The sequence below is a fragment of the Geotrypetes seraphini genome, chromosome 8 (assembly GCF_902459505.1).
Source record: "Geotrypetes seraphini chromosome 8, aGeoSer1.1, whole genome shotgun sequence".
NCBI lineage: Eukaryota > Metazoa > Chordata > Amphibia > Gymnophiona > Dermophiidae > Geotrypetes > Geotrypetes seraphini.
In genome coordinates, this window is record NC_047091.1 from 164,127,357 (window position 1) to 164,140,672 (window position 13,316).

Sequence of the window (13,316 nt, forward strand, 5' to 3'; positions counted from 1 at the left end):
ATCTCAATGGTCTCAAACTCTAGATCCCTTATCTCAAATGATCACAGTCAGAGGACTATGTGATACATTGAGTTAGCCTTGACAGTATCGACGGTACCAGCGGATGAGCCAGCAGTACTGGTGCACTCCTTCCGGGATCAGCTGGAAGAGTTCAAGAGGGATATTGGTGACATTTCAAGCTGCATGCGGCACTGATGCTAATATCGAATCCCTTGGTACTGGCCCACACTGAACACAGCACATAAAGGCCCGCAGGTACCAACTCCAGTTTTTTCATCGAAGCATTGATGAACATCGAGATCTCATGGCATCATCACAGTACTAATTCTCCTTCCCCTTGATGTTATCGATCCAGTATTACCAGGAGCCTACAGATCAGAAGCTAAGAAGAGACCACCTAGGAATATCAGGTGCGTAGGCCAAGGGGCCTCATGTTGGGCAGCAGTGAAACTTTGGAGCCAGACACTACACAGGAGAAGACAATGGCAAACCACTCCTGTACTCTGCTGTGATGTCATCCACAGAGCCTGGTACGTGGTAAAAGTGAATTTCCACTGTTTTTAGAAACCATGACTGCCCGCACTGTGCATCTTGCCGCCCAATGCCGGCTCACAGTACCTCAGTTCCGTAAGCAAGCTAGGAAGTCAACCGAGGAGGTGGGAGGGATGTGAGAATATCTGCCTGCTTTCCCCAGATAATACCTGTTACGGAAAGTAACTGTGCTTTATCCTAGGACAAGCTGGTAGGATATTCTCACATGTGCGACTCCCTAGCTTACTGAAATGGGATGAAGGAAGAGAGTTGGCCATTAAGAGGAAGATAAATTGTGTAACACTGCTTGGCCGAAATGACCATCTCACCTGGAATAGACAATAGTGAGATGTGAATGTGTGAACTGAGGACCAAGTAGCTGTTTTGCAAATTTCATCAATGGGAGTGGAACGCAAGCAGTGGCTTAGCGAGGGTAAGTGGTGCCTGGGGCGGTAGTATCCCTCCCCCTGCCTCTTCCCAACCCTTTCCCTTGTACCTTTTTAATTTTCTGGGCCGAGAGCAACAGCACGAACTTGCTACCCAGGTCATGTTGGCTAGCCCTCTGATGTCACTTCCTAGGCGCAGGGCCCGGAAGTGACATCAGAGAGAGGCGGCACCGAAGCGGGCAGCGAGTTCGTACTGCTGCTCGCGCAGGAAAAATTAAACAGGTAAGGGGCGCGCACGCGCGTCAGGGGGACGGCAAGTAGGATGGGAGGCCTGTGCCTTTTACAAAGACCGCCCCGTCCCCCCCCCCCCCCAGCGAACGCAAGAAAGCTACTGATGCTGCCATAGCTCAGACCTTGTGTGTTGTAACGTGTCCCTCGAGCTGCAGCCCAGCCTGAGAATAACAAAAATAAATACCGGTCGCTAGCCATGTGGAAATAGTTCTACCCAGTTCCAGACAGGTTTAGGGACAGTCCTGGACTTGTGACCACCCCATCCCGTTGCACTATGGGACCTACAGCCCTAATTTCAACGCTACAAACGCCACACTCGCTTCGGGATGTAAGTTCAAAGCCTGGAACGAGTAACTTTGCCTCTCTGTCCCCTTCCTCCTAACCCCCGACTCCTGGGCGGAATCACACTTCACTGCTCCTCCCCGAAGCAGAACCATCCGCCAACCGGCGACTCCCACGCGATGACAGCCCTTCCGACGTCCAACCCTACCCTACCCACATAAAGAGCGAGGAGCACGGCAGCAACGAAACCTGGCCAATCAACCGCCTCTGTGAGCTTCGGCGCTCCTCATTGGCTGAACGCGGAGGAGCTGACGCCCCTGACGGAGAGGCGCGTCACCGAGTGGCATAGAGACCTGGAAGGAGCGTGGACGGAAACAGCAGGGGGCGGGGTTTGTAAGGAGACGCTGCTGTCGGCGGAGGTCGGAGGCATCGGGACGGGACCGGGCTCGGGCTGGACTTAACGTCCGACGTGAGGTACGGGCGGGCACCGGGTTTCTCGAGCTGGCTGTCCCCCCGTGGAGGGAATGCCTCCCCTTCTTTCCCGACTGTCATCTCCAAGCTGACTTGCTTGCTTAGCCTTTCTTCTAACCAGGGTCTTTGCAATGGTATTAAGTGCCCTAGAGCAGTGGTCTCAAAGCCTTTGCAGGGCCACGTTTTGGATGTGTAGGTACTAATAAAATAGTTAATGTCTTATTAAAGAAACTAGTGTTTAAGCCCGTTACATTAACGGGTGCTAGAATATATGTATGTCTGTCTTTCTGTGTCTCTCCCTGCCCCTGTCTCCAGTGGCGTACCTAGCATATGTGACACCCGGGGCCCATCATGTTTTGGCACTCCCCCCCCCCCCCATCTGTACAAAAAATATGATTTTTAGTAACAAGCCACATGTCACACATGAGTACCTAGGAAAAGGCAGCATCTTACATATGCAGTACATCAATACACCCATTGTAAAACTAAACAAGCCAGACCAGCACGTCAATCCTAACAGAAAACCATATCTTTTGAACACACAGAAAACACCTTCACCTAGTATGGAATATGTCATCACAAACTAACCCCTTCCTCTTTTACAAAACTGTAGTGTGGATTTTATCCACAGTGGTAAGAGCTCTTGACGCTCATAGAATTCTGAGCATCAGAGCTGCTACCACCACGGCTGGCGCTAAAAAACGCTACACAGTTTTGTAAAAAGAAGGATAAAATAGAAATACATAGACAAAGGTTAAATTGAACCAGCAAGAAGCTGGACTCTGCATACAATGCAACACCACAGAAACAGTGACACATGTCTCCTAAAGCAACAAATAAATAAAAAAAAAATTTGTTCTACCTTTGTATTCTCTGGTTTCTGCTTTCCTCATCTTCTTGTTACTCTCTTCCTTCCATCCACTGTCTGTATTCTCTCTGCCCCTATATGGCATCTTCTCTCCTATGCCCCTTCCAGAAACTGTATGCCTCCCCCTTCCATTTCTACTTTCACCTCCATTGGTCTGGCATCTCTCTTCTCTCCTTCCCTCTCCCACACCTCTCTTCTGCAATCCCTTTCTTCCCTCATTTTCCTTTTCAATTTATTTTCTGCATCAATCTAGATTACGTTCTTACTACCCTCTCATCAATTCCCTTTTTTACTGTCTACCTACAGCTCGCCACCTCTTTCCCTCACCCCCTCCAGTATTTCCCTAACTCAATCCTTTTCCCCCATCATGTGCCTTCCTTTTATTTATCCCCTCCTTCCATCCTCTGCCCTCTTCTCTCTCTCCCTTCTCTCCACTTCCATCAACTGCCCCTTCTCTCTCTTCCGCCTCCTTCCATCATCTTCCCTCTTCTCTCTCCCCACTTCCATCATCTGCCCTCTTCTCTCTCCCCCTTCTGTCCACTTCCATCATCTGTCCCTTCTCTCTCTCCCCCCACTTCCATCATCTGCCCTCTTCTCTCTCCCCCTTCTGTCCACTTCCATCATCTGTCCCTTCTCTCTCTCCCCCCCCCACATCCATCATATGCCCTCTTCTCTCTCCCCTTTTTCTCCACTTCCATCATCTGCCCTCTTCTCTCTCCCCACTTCCATCATCTGCCCCCTTCTCTCTCTTTCCCCCTCTTCATTATCTGCCCTCTTCTCTCTCCCCCTTCTCTCCACTTCCATCATCTGCCCTCTTCTCTTTCCCCACTTCCATCATCTGCTTCTTCTCCCCACTTCCATCATCTGCCCCTTCTCTTTCTTTCCCCCACTTCCATCATCTGTCCCCTTCTCTCAATCTCTCCATCCATCACAGGCCCATCTTTCTCCCTCACCTTTCCGATTTTGGCAACAAGATCGGAAAGGCTCCCTCCCCCCCCCGCGACGGTACTGAGCAGTATCGGCACCCCCCTGCCCCGCGACAGCACTCAAGTTTGGCCTCCTCCCGGCATCAGCAGAACTTCAGATTGGCAACAGGTGCTCAGTCAAAAGCTTCCCCTGACTCAGCTTCCTGTTTCCGCCCAGGCAGTTCAGTCAGGGGAAGCTTTTGACTGAGCACCTGTTGCCGATCTGAAGTTCTGCTGATGCCGGGAGAAGGAGGCCGAACTTGAGTGCTGTCGCGGGGCAGGGGGGGTGCCGATGCCGCTGAGTGCCGTCACGGAGGGGGGGCGCCAATGCCACTCAGTGCCGTCGCAGAGGGGGGGCGCCAATGCCACTGAGTGCCGTTGCAGCCCAGGAATTTTCTGACCTGTCCAGCTGTGCACCCCCCCTAAGACTGCACCCAGGGTGGACCTCTCTCCCCCCCCTTGGTACGCCGCTGCCTGTCTCTTTCTTTCTTTCTTTGTTTCTCCCTGGCCCTCTTTGTCTGCCTGTCTTTCTTTCTGTCAGTCTCTCTCTCTCTGAGACCCCTGTCTGTTTGTCTTTCTGTGTGTCTGGCTTTCGTTCTGGTGCACTGCCTGCCTGTCTTTCTGTCTCTCTCCATGGCCCATATTCTGTCTTCCCCTTCCCCAAAGCAAACCAAGATTGCTCCTGGGCTCCCTTTCCCCCCACCCTTCCCTGTCCAGCAGCATCCCCCTCCCCAATGTTGTAGTAGGGGAGGGTGGTTGGGTGGTCCACCCCAAGCGCCATTTTCTTGGGGGTGCCAGCACCCATACTTTGCTCTTTCCTTGCCTCCCCCCCATCACCACACCTATGCACCGCTTCCCTTTCCCTATACCTCCTTAACATTTGTGGTACAAACAGCAACACCAGCCTGCTGCTTACGCCAGCGTCGACTCTTCCACTGAGGGCACTTCTGAAGCTGCGCCTAGGAATTGACAACAGAGGAAGAGCCGATGCTGGTACGAGCAGCAGGTTGGGGTTGCTGCTCATGCCACGAATGTTAAGGTGCGTGGGAAGGGAAGGACACGTGTGGAAGAAGTGGTTGGGGTGGATCGCCATTGCCATGGGCGCTTTTCACTATGCCATTGGGCATGGGGTAATTTTATAAGGCAGCAATTTATGTAAACCATTCTGACATATACTACTATTACTATTAATTATTTCTATAGTACTACCAGATTTACACAGCGCTGCACAGAGTCAAAAAGAAGAAGAAAACGGTTCCTGCTCAAAAGAGCTTACAATCTAAACAGGCAAAACAGACAACAGGATGTCATGGATACAGTTAAGGGGAATGGTTAATCAGCTGGCTGGGTTGGAGGGCAGAGGGGAGTACAGGACTGATGAGATTGGCTCTTATTTGTGGAATGAGGCATTATGACATCACAATCTCAGCAGTGTGACGCAGGAGCGCAACCTTTACGCTTCCTTCCTGGTCCTGCACCTCTCGGTGAACTGACATCAGCCAATTTCTAAGTGGCATGGACCAGGCAGGAAGTGCAACAGTCGTGCTCCTGTTTTCGTGCTGCTCTGGTACCAAAGCTAGCCGTACAGCAGGAGAGCATGCTGGACCACAGCAACTTTAAAAAGGTACCGGGGGAAAGGTGTTTTCATTCCATAAGACATACCCACTTTTCCATCCCTTTTTGGGGGTGGAAAAGGTACGTCTTATGGAGCAAAAAAAAACAGTAATTTAATAAAATTATCATCCATATAAATGTTTTTTCCAAAAACATTTACCTGTGCAGATTGGCTGTTTGAAAATTATCCATCCTTCCTTTGGGTAAAAGTGTGTTCTTTGTGGTTGACATTGTCTTTGGCTTCCTTTGACTGGAACTCTTTGTTAGTCCCCAGAAGTTGCTGCTGGAAGCAATTAAATACCATATATACTTGAATATAAATAGATATTTCGGGGCCAAAAAAATGGCCCAAAAATGGGGGTCTCGGTTTATATTCAAGTCTTCCCCTCCAACTCCCCCTCTCCAAACCAGCAGAACTCAGCATGTACCTTCGCCCCAACACCCCCCCCCCCAGGCCTACCTTGATTTCCTGGTGGTCTAGTGGCACATAAGGGCAGGAGCGATTCCCATTCACTCCTGCCCATTCTTTCTCCGCAGTAAAAATGTTTGTTGAGACTTGCAGCGGCAGTCTCATAAAGCTGCTGGAGCCTCGTGAGACTGCCACTGGACTGGTTTATATTCGTTACCATTTTTCCCCTAAAAAGTGGGGTAAAAATGGTGTCTTGGTTTATACTCAGATGGGTTTAATTTTGAGTATATATATACAGTAGTTGAGTTGGCCTTGCCTCCTTTCTTCCATCTCCTTTCCCATTTCCACAGTGCCTCCATCACCTGGAGCAGCTTCTTCTTTTTCCCTTCCTCCCCAAACCTCCAAGGTGTCCTCACCCTAGAGTTGTACTTTTCTCTCTTCTGTCTCAACCCCCATCTCTTTGTGCCACTATCTTCTTTTCTAGAGATGCCTCTAACCTGAAGAAGTTCAAGCTTGCATATCTCTTTGTTGCTTTAAAAGCAAAAACCATGTGTTTCAATATACTAAAATAATATTTTCATTATTTGTTCAGATCCAAATGTAAATGGTGAAAAAAATGGTCCTTGTGTCAGTCCCTGAAGTTGGATCCACCTTATTGCAATGGCAGTCCTAGAGAAGAACTGGGTGACTATTCGGAACCGGTGTGGATGGGTGGCAGTCCTAGTAGTTCTGGTAGGATCCCTCCTAGTGGTGTTTCCACTGGGAGGGATAGAAGACCAATGCCATACTGCCCTGAAAAGTCTCTGCCTGTTGAGGTATACCCTTTGGGGCAGAAACGAAGTTTCCAGGTATCCTGGGCAGACTGGACTTGCTGTAGCTTCAACTGCCATAGAACTACTGGTGCTTAAACCCAAACCTAAACCCACTTCAGGTAAGGCAGTGATTGATGTTTGTATATATTCTTTTAACACTGAGTTATACAGTGGTACCTTGGTGTGCGAGCATAATTCATTCCAGAAGCATGCTCGTAATCCAAAGCGCTCATATCAAAGCAAAGTTCTCCATTGGAAGTAATTGAAACTCGGACGTTTCGTTCTACATCCCCAAAACTGGCTGGTGTGAGGGAGAAGTTGTACGCGTATGATGTGCACTGGTTGTACAGGTTCTCACGGCAGCCTATCAAGGAGTGGTGTAGGGGCGGCCGGCAGCACAAAAAGCTCGCTCCTGCATGCCGGCCCGCTGGCTACTACCTTTACAAAGGATTTCAGTGCGGGATACACGCTGGACCACCAGGGAACAGGTACGCGAGGGAGGGAAGAAGAGAGGGTGATAATTATTAGTGTCGGCCGGGGCAGGAGACGGGAGGGATCCCTCCTGTCCTGGTCTACCACTATGTGGTTTAAGTTAAGGGGAAGGGTTCATCTGCTGGCTGGGTTAGAGGGCAGAGTGGGGTACGGGACAATCAAGCCATTGTGACATCACTGATGAGGTTGGCTCTTTTTAGGGGGAAGAGGGAACAGGGAAGGAAGGTGGGACAGTGTTCAGAGCCTGGCAGGGAGGGGGGCTTGGTTCACAGCCTGGTAGGGAATGAGACTGAGTGCATGGCAGGGAGGGAAGGGGGCTGGGTGCAGAACCTGTCAGGGCAGGACACTTGAATATTAAGCAGCCCGACTTATATTCGAGTTCCCCATTTTTCCCCTCCAAAAAAGGAGGAAAAATGGTTGTCTCAACTTATATTCAGATCAACTTATATTCGAGTATATACAGTAATTGCTTTAGGTTTAGGGTTATAGATTGTTTTTTTATTGTGTATTATATTTTGTTTTGTTTTAATTGTGTATGTGCTGATGTTTGATATGCAAGCTATGAGTGTGTTAAATAAAAAAATAAACAAATAAATTTGATAAATCCACAGGAGTTCTATGCTGAGGTAAGCTAATCTTTCTTTTATCTGTTCTTTTTTTTTTTTTTACCCTGCTATGAAATTGTATTTTTTATTTGCTATTTTTGAGTTGTACTCTGCTCTGACATTATATGAAGGGTAGTTTATCAAATTTGTTAAACTAATAAACTTCATGTACTGATGACTTAGATTGGCAGCTGTTAGGAACTACAAATGCTGGGCTTGGTAGACCTTTAGTCTGATTCAGTATAACGGTTCTTATGTTGTTTTAGAAACTATACAGACCTATTTGGTCCTTGAGGGTAATTTGCAATAGAACAAGTAGGTCTGTAAGCCTGTTTTTAAAGGGAACCCCTTTTGGAGTTTCCCCTTGAAATTCTGGTGCTGGAAGAATTCTTTACTTTGCAGGTCTCATTTTGAAATCTTGCAAATATTGCTTGGGGAGAGTGTGGCGCAGTGGTTAAAGCTACAGCCTCAGCACCCTGGGGTTGTGGGTTCAAACCCACGCTGCTCCTTGTGACCCTGGGCAAGTCACTTAATCCCCCCATTGCCTCAGGTATATTAGATAGATTGTGAGCCCCCCCGGGACAGACAGGGAAAAATATTCGAGTTCCTGAATAAATTCATGTAAACCATTCTGAGCTCCCCTGGGAGAACAGTATAGAAAACTGAAAAAATATCTGTTGCCTCTTTTTCCCACACACATGGGAGGAGAGGGCTTTGGAGGTGTTTCTGCAGTTGAATCCCAGTTTACTTGTAGAAAAGCACACAAAAAATTGCCTCCTATAGTATTATCATGCTTTGATCAAAATTACCCTTCATATAAACAAATCTTAATGTGTAAAGAATCTTCTAGAAGAAAAGTAAACAGGCAGGACTTTTAGCAAGATGACCTGCTTTTATGTATATATGGAACCAGTCTGACAAATCAGTGCAGAAAGATGCTTTTTGGTAAGTGAACATTTTAACAAATATAACACATGTTCTTGCATAGTTTAAGCTAACTAAGATTCGTCTTTTTAAAAATCTCCGTCAAGGAATAAGTCAGCACTGATGTAAATTAGCAATTTTGCTTTAAAGTAAACCAAACATTCACTAATGGCCGTGTACGTATTTTTTTTCTTTATAATACGTATTCGTGTAATTTTATGCAATGGAAACTATACACCAACTTATTACTTTTGGGTTTATTTTAGATGTGAAATTGGAAGCTAAAGCAGCTGTAAACCAAGCTCTAGAAATGAAACGGCAAGGAAAGCGAGAAAAAGCTCACAAACTTCTCCTGCACTCCCTCAAGATGGATCCGGATTATGTGGATGCCATGACTGAACTGGGAATCTTTTTGGAAGAAGAGAAAGACATTATCCAAGCTGAATATTTATACTCCAAAGCATTGACGATTTCCCCTTGTGATGAAAAGGCCTTAATAAACCGTGACCGAACGTTGCCTCTTGTTGAAGAGATTGATCAGCGGTATTTCAGCATTATTGACAGCAAAGTCAAAAAAGTGATGGCCATCCCTAAAGGTAACTCTGCACTGCGCCGTGTCATGGAGGAATCCTATTACCACCATATTTTTCATACAGTGGCAATTGAAGGCAATACTCTAACCCTCTCTGAAATAAGGCACATCATTGAGACCAGATATGCTGTTCCCGGAAAAAGTATTGAAGAGCAGAATGAAGTAATTGGCATGCACGCAGCTATGAAATATGTAAATACCACTCTGGTATCCAGATTAGGGTCTATAACCATTAATGAAATTTTGCAGATACATAGGAGGGTGTTGGGCTACGTGGACCCAGTTGAAGCTGGGAGATTTAGGACGAACCAGGTTTTTGTGGGGCATCATATACCACCCCACCCTCGAGATGTTGAAAAACAGATGGAAGAATTTGTACAGTGGTTAAATTCTGATGATGCCATGAACTTACACCCTGTAGAATCTGCCGCTTTAGCACATTACAAATTAGTTTACATTCACCCATTTGTAGATGGGAACGGAAGGACGTCACGATTGGTAATGAATGTTATATTAATGCAGGCAGGTTACCCACCCATCACAATCCGCAAGGAGCAACGATCTGAGTATTACCATGTTTTAGAAATGGCCAATGAAGGAGACGTTCGACCTTTTATAAGATTCATTGCCAAATGTACTGAAACGACGTTAGACATGCTGCTTATAGCCACAACTGAACACGCTGTAGCCTTACCAGAAGCCAATCCCAGCTTTTCTGGATGCAAGCAAACCATTCCGGTCAAAACCTAGACAGAACACAATCGCAAGTGATGCAACTTTCACCTTCGACTCAAAGAGTTGGCTTATTCCGCTCTGACAAATAAGAACAGGTGCTGTGCCCATGCTAGGTCAGATCAGAGTCCAATGAGCCCAACATCCTGTCTTACTATAAGCAACCCAGGCACAACAGTGGAGTAGATGGCAACACAGTAGGTGCTTCTAATTTTCAAATGGACAAGCCCTACTGTGTTGCCGTCTACTCCATTGTTGTTCCTGGTACCTTTTCCTTCTGTTTATTTTTTTAATGACCTACCCTGGTCATAAGTAGATGGCAGGGTCACAAAGAAGCTACTAGCCACATTCAGTGGAGCACCACAATATAAAACCTGAAAGAGGTAACAATCTCATTCTTTTCAGTAATTTTGGTAAACTTTATAAAATTAATATAAAAGTATCAGTACTTGATAAAGAATGTTTAGGTTATTATTTTTTCCAATTCTGCCACAGAGCTGGAAGCCATAGGGCTCCTTTTACTAAGCCGCGTTAGGGCTTTAACGCGTGGGATAGCGCACGCTACATTGCGTGCGCCAGACCTTCACGCCAGCATTGAGCCGGCGTTCTAGAAGCGTAGCACGCGGTAATTTCCTGTGTGCGCTAAAAACACTAGCGCACCTTAGTAAAAGGAGCCCATAGGTTTGCCAATCCTGAAATGTTACATAGGTTCAAACAGGGGTTGATCAGGTTTTCAGTTGGTTTGAAAGCATTAAGCAAGGCTGTGGAATGGATGCTCTTGATGTGAAAGTTTAATAAAAAGTCTTCACAAATAAAAAACGATGCAAATCAGTTTGTAAATCTGTATAACACACAACAAGGAGAGTGGTATAGGCCCGACGAGATCTGTGTTTTGGTTAGTGGTAACTTTCTTCTGGGGTTCAATCCAATTGTACCACAAGATTAAATTCTGCCACTAAGCGTACAAAGAACTGTGAGTTGGAACCGGATTACTATGGGCTCCTTTTTACTAAGGTGCGCTAGCGTTTTTAGGGCGCGCTGAAGATTAGCAAGCGCAAACCCCGCGCTACACGGAAAATACTAACGCAAGCTCTATGGAGGCGTTGGCGTCTAGCGTGCGCTAAAACTAGTGGTTTTAGCGCACGCTAGATGCTAACGCCTCCATAGAGCTTGCGTTAGTATTTTCCGTGTAGCGCGAGGTTTGCGCTTGCTAATCTTCAGCACGCCCTAAAAACGCTAGCGCAGTATGCTTGTTGAGAAGTAAAAGGAGCCCTAAATGCGTGAACTGCATCATGCAGTAGCCAACATTGCTAAACGGATTTACAAACCGATTTGCATCGGTTTTATTTGTGAATTTTTATTACGAAGACTTATTGAATTGCATTGTTTTTATTGTGAAGACACTTATTAAACTTTCACAGCAAGAGCATCCATTCCCACAGCCTTGCTTGTTGTTTGGTGTTCCCTTCTCTCTAGGGAAAATTTTGGTGATATTTTTTTGTTTTGGAAAGTATTAAAAGGATGAATTCTCCCATTTCCTAACAATAAGCTTGAATACGCTGTTGATGGCTCATAATAGCAGAAAAAAAAAATACAAATTTTGAATTCCCAAGTGGGGGTATTTTAGGTGGCTCTAACATATATTGAAAAGCACTTAAGATAAAGGAGTAGCTCTTTGGAATCTGCCATTTTCTACTCTTGATTGTTTTTGTAATGAAAGTATACAGACTGAGCATCCCCCTCCATAAAACGGACTTAAGCCCTGTGCTAGATACTATATATGCATCTTCTCAACAAGCATACTACCCGAAGACCAGAGAACCCTGGGTAATTGAGTTAAGATACTTTAGAAACTAGCCCTAGTAGTCTGGTTTATGATGTACCAGTACAAGAGGAGAATCTTTACAAAGCAATAACTTTGCACAGGACCAATTCTGCCATAGATTCACTGCTCGATTTTGGGAACTTTTTTTTTTATTGTTTTTCTGGTGGGATTTTTGAATAAATGCTGCTATTCTGAAGGGAATTCCTCAGTGTGAAGTATAGAAAATTGGATTTGAACTTTCATTTTAAATGAAAGTTAATTTTAAATTTGGTTAGTGGTTGTAGGAAGGGGTGCTGAAAAGTTCTCCGCCCAACCAAGAAGGGAATGATGTAGAGCCATGAGACTTACAAGTTATTCTACATATTCACCCCTAAGTTCAATATACATGGCACATCGTGTCTGAAGTTTCTATAGCCCTTCCAAAAAATGCCCTGATGTCTAATTAGATTGTAAGCTCTATTGGGCAGGGACTTTCTCTTGCGTGTTTAGTGTACTGTGCTGTGTGCATCAGGTAGCACTATAGAAATAATAAATTGTTGGTGGTCACTGAAATACTGCTTTGCTTCTGCAATCGCCTCCAAATTACTCAAAACTTGTTGCCCTTTCAAACTCTTTAAGGTTTAGAAACAGAAAATAGACGGAGCAAGATCTGGTGAGTAGGGCAGATGGTCTATGCCAGCGATGGCGAACCTATGGCACGCGTGCCAACTGTGGCACGCGAAGGCCTTGCAGCTGGCACGCGGGAAGGTCCGCAATTAAGATATGCGGGAGGCGAGTGTGCCTGTGTCTGCTTTGCAGCTCACCTGGCAACAGGGCCGGACTGGCTATTGGGAGGACCGGGCATTGAAATGAAAACCAAAGGATTGTGAATCAAATTGATTCTCTGACAATTCAAAGATTCCAACCTTTAAAAATGATGTTACATAGTTCAGGCAACTTTATAAAGAGTTTTTAGATACTAAAATCTTTTATTAAGGTTTAATTGACGTGCTGGCACTTTGAGGAAATTCTTTGGTTTTGTGCGGCAGTTTGGGCACTCGGGCTCAAAAAGGTTAGCCATCACTGGTCTATGCGCTTAAACCCCAACTGCGTCAAAACATCCATTGTTTTGCCGGCTTTGTGAGCAGGTGCATTGCTTTGCAAAAAGAGAACTCCTTTCCGCAGCGTCTCTCTCCTTTTTTTCTTTCAATGCTTCCTTTAATCATCACAGCAAGGTACAGTAATATTCTGCACTAACTGTTTGGCCCCTTGGAAGACAGTCATTACAAAACCTTCCTGATCCCAAAACATTGAGGCCATGTCCTTTCCTGCTGACTTTTGTGTCTTGAATTTCCTTGGCCTTGGAGAACCGGAGTGCTGCCATTGCATGGACTGTTGTTTTGTCTCAGGATCATAGTGGTGTAACCATGATTCATCAGAAATACAAATGTATAAGGCAATAGAAAGTTTGTTTTTCCAAGGTTAAATTCCAATAATTTCAAACACTATCGGCAGTATTCATGGAACGGCATAATAAA

General features: G+C 45.8%; 1 protein-coding gene across 1 annotated transcript; it reads left to right on the top strand.

Annotated features, from left to right (window-relative positions):
- Nucleotides 1-1,389: 1,389 nt before the first annotated feature.
- Nucleotides 1,390-11,036, top strand: FICD (FIC domain protein adenylyltransferase). The gene is made up of 3 exons (XM_033953992.1): nucleotides 1,390-1,964; nucleotides 6,410-6,748; nucleotides 8,917-11,036. Exons 2-3 carry the CDS (start codon nucleotides 6,478-6,480, stop codon nucleotides 9,990-9,992), a joined length of 1,347 nt encoding a protein of 448 aa, XP_033809883.1. The 5' UTR covers nucleotides 1,390-1,964; nucleotides 6,410-6,477; the 3' UTR covers nucleotides 9,993-11,036.
- Nucleotides 11,037-13,316: the final 2,280 nt, after the last annotated feature.